The sequence below is a fragment of the Mesoplodon densirostris genome, chromosome 2 (assembly GCF_025265405.1).
Source record: "Mesoplodon densirostris isolate mMesDen1 chromosome 2, mMesDen1 primary haplotype, whole genome shotgun sequence".
Classification (NCBI taxonomy): Eukaryota; Metazoa; Chordata; class Mammalia; order Artiodactyla; family Ziphiidae; genus Mesoplodon; species Mesoplodon densirostris.
Window position 1 is genome coordinate 174,358,485 of NC_082662.1, and position 13,631 is coordinate 174,372,115.

General features: G+C 40.1%; 1 protein-coding gene across 5 annotated transcripts in view; it reads right to left on the bottom strand.

Annotated features, from left to right (window-relative positions):
* Positions 1-1,854: 1,854 nt before the first annotated feature.
* The window catches only part of MARK1 (microtubule affinity regulating kinase 1), a 142,097-nt gene continuing 130,320 nt past the window's right edge, over positions 1,855-13,631 (bottom strand). For 2 of the 5 annotated variants that reach the window (XM_060091418.1, XM_060091419.1), the window contains exons 17-18: positions 8,105-8,149; positions 1,856-4,262 (exon numbers count right to left, since the gene is read on the bottom strand). In XM_060091418.1, coding sequence (XP_059947401.1) covers positions 3,908-4,262; positions 8,105-8,149 — 400 coding nt within the window. In that variant the 3' untranslated portion in view covers positions 1,856-3,907. Of the gene's footprint in view, positions 4,263-8,104; positions 8,150-13,631 lie in introns of all 5 variants that reach the window. The other 3 variants (XM_060091420.1, XM_060091421.1, XM_060091423.1) reach the window with 2 other exon arrangements.

Sequence of the window (13,631 nt, forward strand, 5' to 3'; positions counted from 1 at the left end):
AATGCAGTATTTAATCCAGGGTTAACTGGTTCCAACTACTGAGGCAAAACTGAGTACCCACTGACCCATGAATTATGAGGTTTTTCACTGTGGCTGATTGGAGCAGGCACTACTTCTGTATGAGGTTTGATGATTGTTCCAATTTTTCAGGTAGTTCTCTCATTGGCTTCATGTAGTTTCTTCACATGCATGCACCAATCTCTGCATACCTCTGGGGTTTGGGTACAGCTCTCTCCCCTCCAGACTTTAGCTGTCTTGGTCTCCCTGGTCTCTCAGCTCTGACTCCTTAATGAGGAGCTTCCACTGCATTTCCCCTCCATGTGTCACTGCCCGGAAATTCTCCTGAGGCAGAGAGCTGGGTCAATCCCCGGGTTCATGTGTTTCCTCTTAGGGATCACTGTCCCCCATTGACTGATACACAATGTCCTGAAAACATTTCATCAAAATGAAAACATTGTATGAATCTATTGTTTCATATATTTTTGTCTTTTTCTTTCTTCTTGTTTTAGGTGGAAGGATAACTCTAGTACTTGTTATCTATGTTAGATGAAAGTGGAAGTCTTCATATGCAAGCTGCAAACCTGAATCATATGCCAGGAAGCTCTTTGTGCCACCCACTCCTCCCTTTTATAGTCCATATCCTACTCATGCTATCTTGTTGATACATCTTTTGAAAGGTCTCTCAAATATACCCTCCTTTTGATCCTGTGTTAACCACCTCTATCTAGACTATTTCATACATGCTTTATTGCTAATAGTCTCTGAAAAGATCTTCCTGGCTCTATCTAGACTTCAATCATCCCACAAATTTCTATTAGAGATTTTTTTTTTTTTTACTGCTGTTTTCCCAGAACCTAGAATCTGATGTATATTGGTACTTGACAAATTTGCTGAATTACTGAATTGCTCTTCTTTTACAACCAATTTATTAGGTATTTCCTGGGCTTCAAAAGCCCTAACTACTCCCCTCTAACCACAAGTCAAGTCCAAGCTGAGGCTGCCAATCAATGCTTTACATAATCGTCTATCCATCAACTTAGGTGAACCCTGTCAACTCCCTAGAACAAGTGATTCATTTCTCACATGTGTCTTACAGCCATTATTAACTTCAAGCCTTTTCTCACATGTTCCTTCCATTCCGCCCCTTGAATTTTATCCATCCTCAAATCCCTTCCTTTCTCATGTTCATACAGCACTTGCCCCTCTCTGAATTCTTATAGCATCTATTCTTTGTGATTGAGCACTTTCACTGTCTCCTATTTGAGTGCGTGTTTTTTTGCCTTGTGCGCGTTTATATTTTGTCTTCCCAAATGGACCAAAATTTTGGAGAAGTAGGAACCCTCTTTTACAATTCCTCTATATACCTTAAGGCACAGTAGGTACCTCCATAGGTATTTTAAAAATGAAGGCAGAGATCTTGATTAACTGACACATGCTGTAAATCACTTATTTATAGTAAATTGATGTCTCACTCATCACATGCCGTTTTGTTGTCCACATTGTGAAATGGTACCATTGGTGAAAATCACCTCACAATAAGGTCTTTTGGGTTTTAAATCAAGGCCTATCTTATTGGGTCAAGATTCTAGAGTGTATTTCAGCTTATTACTTATCAAATTAAATACTGTGCCCAAGTCTCTACAAAATAATTTAATATTAGGGATGTTATAGCAAATCATACTTAAACAGAAATGAAGGAAATCCTGATATCACATAGCCAGTGAACATAAATTGGTATTTATTTATGCAAACATACTATAAAATTCCTCTAAATCTTCAAAAAAAAGTTATGTCGCCATATAAAATGGGAAAATCTAAAGTGAATATTAAGATTTCATTTTTAGTTCATAAAAAATATTGAAGTAAAATTCCTTGCCCACAAACACAGAAGAGTTAACCAGAGTGAGAAAATGCGAAAGAACATCAGTTTTTTGCCTTGGAAAAGGCATGTCTATTTTTTAAAAAGTGTTTTAATTGATAGGAACTCCAATAACAAAGATTAAATTTTTCTTGTCATAATGACATCTTGGAAACCTACACAGCTTTCCCCCCATCAACTAAATTTAGCACACACAAAATAAACTCCCCATACAGAATACTTTTGCCCTAGAAAACAGGTAATTCACATTCTGATAAAGAGCAAAAGACAAGTGCTTTATTATGAGAACTGTTCAAGTAAAATTTCAGTGTGCACCAGTGAAGGTGAATAAAGATTTGCGTCAATTGTTTTGAATGAACACTAGGTTAAAAAGGGGCTACACAGTTGTTGTTGGTTTTTTTTTTTTTTTTTTTCCAAACACCATCCTTTGCTAAGGCAAAAATACACTTCATTTTAGAACAGAACTTTACAGAAGAAAGCTACATCACAGTACAGTACAGATCACCCTAGTCTGGAAGCCATCACGGAATGGCACATCACCTACGCTTAGAGCTTTCTAATGTAGGCTAGAATTACAGTATTTAATCACAGCTTTATTTTCCTTTAAATTGATAAAATTGGAATACACTTTCTATTTCTCAGGAGTGTGCAGATGGGGCCCATATGCTGATATTACAGTAATTACAACATTAAATAACATTGCACAGTCAACCTCCAAGGCTAATTCAGTAGAAAATAACAAGTATTAAAATGTACCTTTACTAGTGGTTTTACATCGCATAAATCACTAATTATGAAAGAAAAGTAGGCAAATGCCAATTACAAAGCTGCACATTATAGGCTAAATGATGTGGAATAAATACAAGAAATCTGGCAAAATATTAAAAACAAACGGGTCACATGGGAACCAACTGAACAACCACATAAGCGTAAATCAATAATATACTGCTATAAATAGCATGTTTTGCTCGAAGTCTCTTAAGTAATGACAGATACTACTGTTCCGGGGGTGGGTGAAGAGGCTGGGAGGCGCATGAGGAAGATGCTCCCAATGCCAGTTAATTCCTGAGGTGGCGTTATTTCTTAACTGATGCATTGATCAACACTGTAAAGATGAGTTTGTGCTATGAAACAGTCCCAATATTATTGTACTTCCGCAATTAATGTTGTGGGATTTGGAAGGCAGCAAACCTAAGTGACATTTTACATTATAATAGCCAGATGAAGTATTGATTCTTTTAAATTTTGCTGCTACAATTAGCAGTGGGCCAGAAAATACTTTAAAGTTCAAAAGAAATTTGATATAGGTTTAACTTCTTCCCCAGTACTTCTTAGTTAGCTAAAGACAATGCTATTATTATTTTCACGTACTTTATTTTAAAAACGCTAAGTGCCAACACTGTAAACATTTTGTATCTTCTCAACTAAACCTTGTCTGATAACAAGGATAAGAGCAAAGATAAGCAGGAGTAGTTCTGTGTATAATAAAGCTGATCTATTTATCAGCTTCTGGTTTAAATTTAAATATGATTTAAAAATAATTTTTAAAAGTCCATGCTATAATTGTAAAGACTATTTCTGTGCACTTTTAATTCTGGACACAATTCTCAATTTTCAAAATTGCATGACGGAGGTAAGAATTTTAAAAACCCACCAGAATGTAAATAACAGAAAGAACATTTTCAACTCAAAGCATCAAACGTACATTTACGTGCAGAAATCTAGACAACTATACAGGTTTTTAAGCAATCGTCTGTTTTATTATACAACGCTATAAACAGAAAATGAACAGAAATACACAATATACTTACCTGTACATGTGAACCTACTTTTTTAGCTACAGATATTTATTATAGTTCATACTGACTTTAATTTTACAGTTCATAACTATGTATAACCTTATTGCAGTAAGGGCAAAATCTACATGGGGAGATTCACAGGCCAATCACATTAAGCATTGCCAGTACATTCAAAAACTGTACCTCACACATGGATGTATCTTCCCTGATCCTGTAAATTTGAGTGTCTTTACAGCTTAAGCTCATTTGCTATTTTAGATGCAATGTTCTTAAAGGCAATAGAAGTCCCGGATATTCGCTTGAAGCGGACCCCATTGAGGGACAGCCGTGGCAGCTTGCAGACCTCCATCTCCCACTGCACAAGGCTATCCTGCCGGGCATCTCCATGGACACAGAAAAGCAAAAACCTCTCTTTTTGTTCATAATCACAGTTATTTGCATCTAACACTTTCCGGATTTCTCGCATCATGTCACTGGGGTCCATTGAACTAGTGGTCTTCATACTCCACGTGAACCGCAAAGAACGTGGCTTGGAATCTTTACCCTCCTCCTTGTCTCTTTCTTTTGGTTCCCCTGTTGTACTTCTGGAATAAGAGGACAGAGGGGGAAAAAAATGAAAACAGAAATTCCATTCAGCAGAGAAATCAAAACACACATAAAATCTAAGTGGTCATGATCCAGTGCTTAATAAAACTACCCAGTTTGCAGACTACCTTCAAGCAGATACAAAGATTTGTATCATCTTGCTGTTACAAAAACCAGACTCCAGGACACCATCTGTTTTGATTTTATTAATAGCTTCCATTTAAAATAGCACATTTTCTTAAATATATTTGTTTGTGGGAAATAAGTTTGCATCCAAAAGTAAAAAATTTGGTACTTTTCCTCCATATTTCTCTGTTTAAGTTGGAAAATGCAGATCCTCCATTTTCTGTACATTTATACAAAATGGATACCACTAGCATGCTGCTTATAAATACACATTTTTGAAATACAATGAAAAATTTCCTTTCTTTTTTACCTTTTTGGGGTAGGAGAAGGACTGGGGACAAGGAGAGCAGTAATGGCTACAGAGGGATTACTTGTACCTGATGATGTTGAGAAAGAACGTGGTACTGCAATGGGGTGAAGACGTCAGGCCATACCACACGCAGGGGTGTAGACATCAGTTCTAATGATTTCAACGTTTTGCTAAAGATATCCTTAAAATAGTCTACAAGGCTCCACATGACCTACACTCCAACTCCCAACCCCAACCCTTCGTCTATTATTTTCCTCCTTGCTCATGCCCATCAAGACCCACTGGCCTCCATACTATTCTCCGAACATACGGGGTATGCTCTTGCCTTATGGCTCTAACACAGGCTGTTCCCTCTGCCACAAATGCTTTTCCCTCACATAGATGAATGACTAACTCCCTTACTTCTTTCAAGTTTCTGCTCACTTTCTCCATGTGGTCTACCCTAACTACCCTACTGCACCCCCAGCTCCTACACTGGCATGGCCAACCTCCTCACCCTGCTATTTTTTCCTCTATAGTACTTATCACATTCTTACATAGTATTTAATTCATTTATTTATTATGTTTATTATTTATTGTCTGTCTCCACGGCTAGATTGCAAAGGCCAGGAGGGTAAGGAGTTTTGTCTGTTTTGTTCACTGATACATCTCAGACATATAGAACCGTGCTAGGCAAACAGTAGATGATTAACACATATTTGTTAAATGAATGAACCTTATTGGATTTTCCTTATTGTAGGTCTCCCATAAATAATATAGTATCAGAAAACCTACTTCAAATAATCAAAGAAAGGTAAAATTCATAGATTACTTATGATTCAGAAGATGCCGTAATTAAATGTGTTGAGCAATTATCCACAGATGTTACAATTTTAACTTGTTAATCTATCTCACTTACATGTGATTTAAAGAAAAATACGATGTACTTTGAAAGTTTATATTCTACTATATAAATATTTTGTATCTGTTTATAGATTTTATATCACTACCATATAAAGTATATTCACGTATATATTTACATGTATCCATTTTTATGTACACATTTACATATGCTTTCCTCCTCATTCCTAGATATCTGGGCTGACAAAGCTCTGCCAACTATGCAAGCTTGAGAAAAGCAGGAAAGGAGTAAGTACAGAAAATATATTTCCAAAGTATGGAGAGTATTTATCTCAGTGGCTTCTCTATTATTCTCTTTTTTGCTCACTGAATCTAAGCCATGGCATCACAGGCCTCTGGGTGTGCAGGTCCGACCAGTATCATTTACTGGGACCACATGTACAATGCGGGCCATGGAATCAGCCTGCTAGGGTGGGGACGCACCCACGACATCACTTGACTGAACATTCATTTTAAAAACAGAACTGTTGGCTAGGAAATGTAAATTACTTTCCTGAGGTCATAGAGCTAACGAGCTGGAAAGCAAAGACTAGAAATCAGATGTTTTATTCCAAGGATAGTTTTCCTTCCATTCCATCAAGGAAACCTGGTGACCTTAAGGCAACAGGCACATACAAGATATTTTTCTACCTGTATCTCAAAGGCATCAGCACAGGTAACGTTAACTGTAGAAAGTGCCTGGAAATACTGACACCAATAGTAACAACTAACATTTACTGAGTACTTACTAGGTACCAGGAACTGTTCTAAGTGCCTAACATGTATTATTTACTCATTTACCCCTCACAACAACCCTAGGAGGCAGTCAGAATGAGGACGCATGGGCACAAAGAGTTAAAGTAACTTTCTTAAAGGTATACAGCGAGGTAAGTGGTACAACACAGCCAACGCCCACGCGGTCTGCTATTCACCATCGTGCTCGACCATCCCTCTGAAAGGACAGAACCTCACTGTAACTGGTTTGGTCCCCCCGATGCTCCTTACTGCTTCTTCATCTGTAAAATGGATACTTTTCACTTGGTTGGTATGAGGATTAAATGACCAGCCAGTACCTACCTTATAGATAGTAGGTATCAAATAAGTTTGCTCAAAAGCAAAACAAACAGACAAAAAACCAAAAAGCAAAATTCAACAATGATCAAACAAAAGAGACATGCAGTCACATTAAAAAGAGAAATGCATGCAGATTAACTGCAACATCAGCAGCGACTTGTGACCCTACACGCGATTAAATGTCTCAGAGGGAAATCGAGTAGAAAGACAGGATGAGATGCAAGAACGGGGCTCAAGACTCAGTGACTGAGTGAGGGAGGAGTTGAAAACAAGAGTCCTGCATGTTTACTCAATAGGCAGAAGGAAATTAGACATATCTGTCCTGCCTCTCCTTGGCTCCGTACTATGGGGATTCAGGTACCTAACTCAAAAAAGAAATATTTCAACTACTATGACTAAACATATATACAGCACAGTTTGTAAAATAAAAAGACTACATAGGAATGCTCGTCAAAGTCTTTCCATAGCTCATTGTGTTTTATGTTTCAAATAATTTTAAAAAGGAGAAATTAAACTGAGGCTTGTGTTTAGCTGGTCAAATATAATTCCTGAATGAAGCTGGGCTTCTGTCTTCCTGAGCAACTGCTTGTTAAGGTTCTGAGATTTATACTGGACCCCTTAATGCTGGTGTCCACTCGAAATAATTGAATGCCTTCGTTTCTTAAATTTCCCATTTATAAATATGAACACAAGTACTAACATGTCACTAATGTGGGCCCCAGACCAGCGGCATCAGTGCCCCTCCCTGACAATCATAAACCCTGTGGGTGGGGCTCCGCCACCTGCTTCCTCAAGCCCTCCGCCTGATGCTGAATGTGCTCAAGTGTGAGACCCACTGCCAGAACGAATACACAACCAATATTAAATGTCAAGTGACCCATAAAGTATGACAGGGTGAGAGCTTTGAAATGTGGTCCACCAATGAAGAGTCCCCTAAAATATATTACTAATAACACATCTTCCTATGTATTTGGTAACCTCCATGTTCTGCATTATTTGACTGAGACTAATTTTTTTTTTTTGCTGCGCTGCAAGGCATGCGGGGTCTTAGCTCCCTGACCAGGGATCGAACCCATGTCCCCTACAGTGGAAGTGCAGAGTCTTAACCACTGGACTGCCAGGGAAGTCCCAAGATTGATTTTATTTACATCATTTTAGTGAGAAAAGGATCAGTACATTTTAATCTATGAATTCTTCTGCTAAGACATGTTTTTTAAAGGACAGAAAGGCAAGCATACAATTCAAAATAATGTTTAGGAAACACAAACTTAAAGTTAATAAACTTAATAAATGCTAGGCAACATTAGGAAAACCCATACCAATTTAAAATTTTAAATACACATACTATCTAGTTATTAGTTCTATCCACGTTTACTAAGTGCTGTAAGCATTTCAAAAGTACGTCGTCACACACGGGGACCTAGCAGTGAAGTAGTAATAGTGGCTCCTCACCTTGAAGTGTCGGCTCTGCCACTGGCTTCGCCTTCACTTGGATCCCTCAAAACAAAGTGAAGGTTGAGATTTAATGATACAAGTGAAAAAAATACCAAGAAAGCCTACATCTAAAATGATCTTAAAATAAACTTGTTCAGCAAACTTCTAGCATGACAGATTTCTACGACTAGTCAGTCTAATACCATTTCTTATGTTTTTCATCACAACCACACTTGACTACCATTTATTGAGCGTCTACTGGGTATTGTCAGAGAGGAGATGCTAGGTGATGGTCTAGGATTTTTGCGTGATCTTCCAATTCCCAGCCACGCTTTTAAAGTCATAATTTACCTTTTGGTTTAGCGTAGTTCCATCTAAAGTCAAAACTAGTTAATAATTATCGACAGCAAGATTTAACTTCATAATGGTTATTAAACATAATTTGAGTAGTCGCTCAATTTACAAAAATATAAATTAATCTTGTAGTTAGAAATGAAGCTCAGCACATAAATATTTCTAAAAATAAATACTAGTTTTCAAATACGCAAGTAACTTATTTCAGAAGTTATGCTAATGATTCATGCACATGATAAAATATTATAGCAAACCAAACAGCCTATCCAAGCAGGTGAGTCTAAAGACATGAATTCAAACTTAAACAGAAACATTGATCTTACCTGGACATCCACCTGTGAAGTAAAACCAGGAAAACTCCACTAATTGTTCTTTTGTTGAATGTAATTAGTATTTTTGAAGTTTGCCAAAACTTTAACTATTTGTCATTTTCAAAGGTAATCAAGTATCTAACAGGAGTATCAAGTTATAAACCAGTTTAAATAGATTAAGAGAAGGCTGGTGATAGCAAAATACTATTAAATAGCTGGAAAAGTAACCAACTTAAACTCTTACGTCCACATTTTCTTAATGTTTTAACCATTCCAGAAACATTTATATTATTTATGTAAAATAAATGCAACAGGAATAAAATCAGTGCCACCTTCCCCATTCCCCAAATTAAGAAAATCCAGCAGTACAATAAGCTCTAAAACTTCAACTCATGGTTAAAAATATGAATGCCTTATATGCTTCTCAGGGTCTTTAACTATAGGGCTTTCTTGACAAAAATATTATGTAAAAGCCATTTTCCTATCTGAATTAAAAAGGATAATAAGATGTAGTCTCACATTCAAATGGGGTTTCTTAAATTTCTATTTTTAATAACTAGCATTTTCATTGGGAAGTATAATAAAAGTTCAAAGCCATCTACACAAACCTATTTTTATTATAGCACACTGAAATAAACGAAACATTTTTTGAGCAGGCTCAAAGTGAAATGTATATTTTGAGTTACATGTGGATGTACTGATATATATACTGAACGGCAGTCCACCAGCTGGGCAAGAAAGATAATAATGCTGTTGATTCCTGCTGCTAAGATAGAATTCCTTTAGCAGGAAGGGACATACGTCTCACTGGACTTTTCTGTCCTATTTATACTTTGCCTTATGAATCACGGCTAGCAGACTGCTGCCCAAGTGTAAGCATTAGGAATGAAACACCCCTTAGACCCTACTTCCCTTGCTGTAATTGTGGAAATAGCAACTGACTCGTCACATCGTTTCCCATACCCTGTTCCTGCCTTCCTGGATGCCACTAGGAACACTGAATGGAAGAATTTCTGCTATTTGGCAGTGGTTTCTAATAGTCCAGTTAAGTCAGCTCCAAGCAGCCATGGCGGGAGGCATCCAGGGATACAGAACGTGCCACTGGCTGTAACAGCATATGCAGTGAAGCATGGTTCTCCAATATTTAAAACTTAAAGGAAAGCCAAATATCTTATATATAATCAGTTGAACGAATCAGGTTACTCCCTATGTAAGAACTATGGTTAAAAAATCATAAGGTTTGATCCAACCTCCTGTTTGTACAGTAGGTATACAGCACTGATCCAAAGCAAATCATTCTAAATGCTATTTAAAAGGCTTTGGAAATAGTACGTCTACATCCCCCCTTGACAGATTAGTCTAGTGTAAATCACTTTCCTAATTAGAAAGTTCTTTCTTAAAACCAGAAAACAACTCTCTCATATGGCCATTCTGGTGTCCAGCTTCTTACTGGCCAAGGAGAACTACTAGCTGGTTTCTTCTCTGTGATAATGGTTTTCAAATACATGAACAATTAACTCTGAACTATTCTTTATCCTTCTTTTCTTAAAGCTTAATAACCCAAATTCATTTACTTTTTTCCCCTATAAAACCCTATTTTCTTCATCTTTTAAAGCCTTCAGTGGCACGTTGGGGACTTAGCTGGTCCCCGAGTCTGGAGGCGTCTTGGCCCCCGCACTGTGCTCAGAGCCAGCCTTGCCCCCCAGCACCCTGGGTGCCGGTGCGGGTCCCACGGGGGCGTCAGCGTGCGGCCTCATTTCTTCAGGCTTTAGGCAGAGTGAAGTGAGGAAGGCAAAGGGAACAGAGAGGAAGGCCGGGCTTGAACCCAGGATGGAATTAACAAGACGAGACCAGTGGGAAGGACGATAACCTGACAGCTGAGTTGAGAATGTTAAATAATAAGGCACTGAGAGGTTCTCTAGCTTATCTCCAAGTCTCCAACCCCCGAAAGCTCAGCTGCCCGTCCCGTCTGCCAGCTGCTAAAGAGCTCAGCAGGTTCATCCCTGGGGCGGAGACCCATGCTTGCTTGTCTTCCTGCATTAAGTCGTCAGGGGGGTAGTAGATGGCGTCACCTTGAGCCACAAAATGCTACCCTTGTGCACTGCTGCGGACGCAAACATACTTGTAAAGCCAAAGCTGTTCACAGGGTGACAAGTGGCCTCGGAGAAGAATTGAGCATTTTTTCTCTTCTCTCACCAAATCCAGAATTAATTAAATATGTTAAAAATCAAGACATTAAAAAACCCTATCTAATTTCCGACAAAGGACAGCAAACAACCTCCGCTCTCCCTTCTTTCCCTACCACGCCCCCCCGCCCCCTGCCAAAACCCTCTACTAGATGACACTGTTCAAAGTGTAATAAGGCCATGGTGGAACCTTAGAAACTTCCACGCTAGCTCCCCTCACACGCTGGGTCTGAACACTCCTATGCCCTCAACCTTGTTCTCTCTTTCAGGACCTGCCCCCTTCAGAGCACTTATCAGAATGTATTACAAGCTTATTTGTTTACTTTTTAAACTGTCTTCCACACTATTTGTCTGCTCATTAGATGAATGTTTACTGAGTGCCAGAGTCTGTGTCAGAGGAAGCACCCACTGCTCAGCAGGAGATTCAGAACAAAACAAAGCAAGCCAACAAGCCAATGGCAAAGCCCTGTTCTCACGAAGCATGTCTCCTCGGCAGAGATGGACGATGAACAACTACGTAAAGCCAACATACTATCTCAGGTCGTATTAAGTGCTATAGAGAAAAATAAAGCTGGAAAAGGGAGTGTTGGGAGGAGGAGGGGTTGGGGAAGGCCTCGCTGAGGAAGTGACAGTCCCGCAAAGACCTGAAGGAGGTGTAGAAGCCAGCCACGCAGGTATCAGCGGAGTATGAAATCCTGAACAAGCGTGCCTGGTGTGCCCAAGGACAGTCAGGTGCCCTCTGGGGCTGGGGAAAGAGTGGGAGAAGATGAGGTCAGAGCAGGAACAGGTGGCCAGACTATGGAGACCAGTGGCAGGCTCTGAACTGCATTCTGAGTGAGATAAAAAGCAAGCTGAGGGGCTTCCCTGGTGGCGCAGTGGTTGACAGTCTGCCTGCCGATGCAGGGGACGCAGGTTCGTGCCCTGGTCCGGGAAGATCCCACAGGCCGCGGAGCAGCTGGGCCCGTGAGCCATGGCCGCTGAGCCTGCGCGTCCGGAGCCTGTGCTCTGCCACCGGAGAGGCCACAACAGGGAGAGGCCCGCGTACCGCAAAAAATAATAATAATAATAATAAGCAAGCTGAGGATTTTAAATCGAGGACTTACATTATTGTGAACAGAACAGGAGGACAAGAGCAGAAGCTAGGGGACCTGTGAGGACGTGGAAGATCAACAGTGGTTTAGACTGTGACGGCAGTGGTAGGAGTGCTGGAAGCAGCTAAATCCTGGAACTGTTGTGAAGGCAGAGCCAACACAACCGCTCGTGGAACTGACACGTGGTAGGAAGAAAGGAGGGGTGAAGGATAATCCAGGCTCAGGGTCTGCGCAACCATAGGATGGTGTCGCCATTACCTAAAATGAGGAAGGAGGAGGGAGGGGACAGTTTGAGGAAGAGAAGCGGGAGCTGAATTCTGGACAGGTTCTGTTTGAGAGTCTATCACACAACCAGGTGGAGAGGCAGCGCAGACTACTGGATACGGGAGTGTGCCCTTCCGAGGAGCGGCCTGGACTAAAAATCTAAGGTGGCATTGTTAACACGTGATGGAGCTTCATGTCATGGGCCTGAATGAGATCGCCAAGAGAGTGAGGATAACCAGAGAAGAGAATGTGTCCAAAGACCATGCCCTGGGGTAGGCTGGCATTTAGAGGTCAGGGGGAAGGGCAAAGAGAACTGAAAGAACCAGCAAAGGAGCCTGAGAAGGGATAGGGAGCCCGAGAGGGCGGAAGCCAAGTAAGGAAAAGGTTTCAGCTTTGTGGAGTGTCGTGAGACCATCAGCGACTCGCAGGAATGATGGGGCTGCTGGGTAGAGGGCCCGGCACGTAGTAGGTCTTCACATTTGTTGAATACCTACATGGCAATCCTCTTGTCTGGTGTTCCTTACTACATTCCCTCTAGAATCTAAATTTTTATTGCAAAGTAAAGAGCAATATTTTGCACAATGCTTAATGTACAGTTAGTAACCAAGCATTAAACTCAAAACCTGTTTTTCTTCACCTTAAAATTAATCGTGGATTAACCAGGAGAAAGTACCGGGTTTTAAAAATGGATTTAAATTGTCAGCTAAATTCCAACTACTGATAACCTAACTACTACCCTGCTGATGGCCAGCCAGCACTCCTGTCCCACTGTCACGCTGACTCTGCAGGGGAGCTTTCAGGTCTTTCTCTGTCCATGTGTCATGGTAACTGCCCAAGCGGTATAAAATCTCAGACTGATAACGGTTAGAAACAGACGTTGCAAGGGGGTATATTTAAAGTAATAAAGTAATAAATAGAGTAATAAAGTAATAAAGTAAAGTAATATATTTAAAGTAATAAATTCAGCTGCGTGATCTTGGGCAAACTGATCCATGAACAGAGTCTATAAACAGCTCCAAGAAAAGGTGAGAGGCTAAGGACACTGCTTCTCTTTTCCACACGCACCATCTGAAATCCTAGGAACACTAAAAACATTGAAAATTAAGTACTGAAGTACTATTTTTGCCGCAAGCACAAAACTTTCTTACCCATAACTTCTTATTTCCTCAAACAACTGCCTGCTATGGAGCCTGAGCTTCCCTCCCGAGTCAGGAACCCCACAGTGCCTTGCCTGCACTTTCCTTTCCGTTCACGTTCACTGTATATCATGGCTGGTGGTGTCCAGTCTGATCCTTTTGGGGCTGTCCGAATCTTGAGGGCACAGATGCTGTCTCTTTAT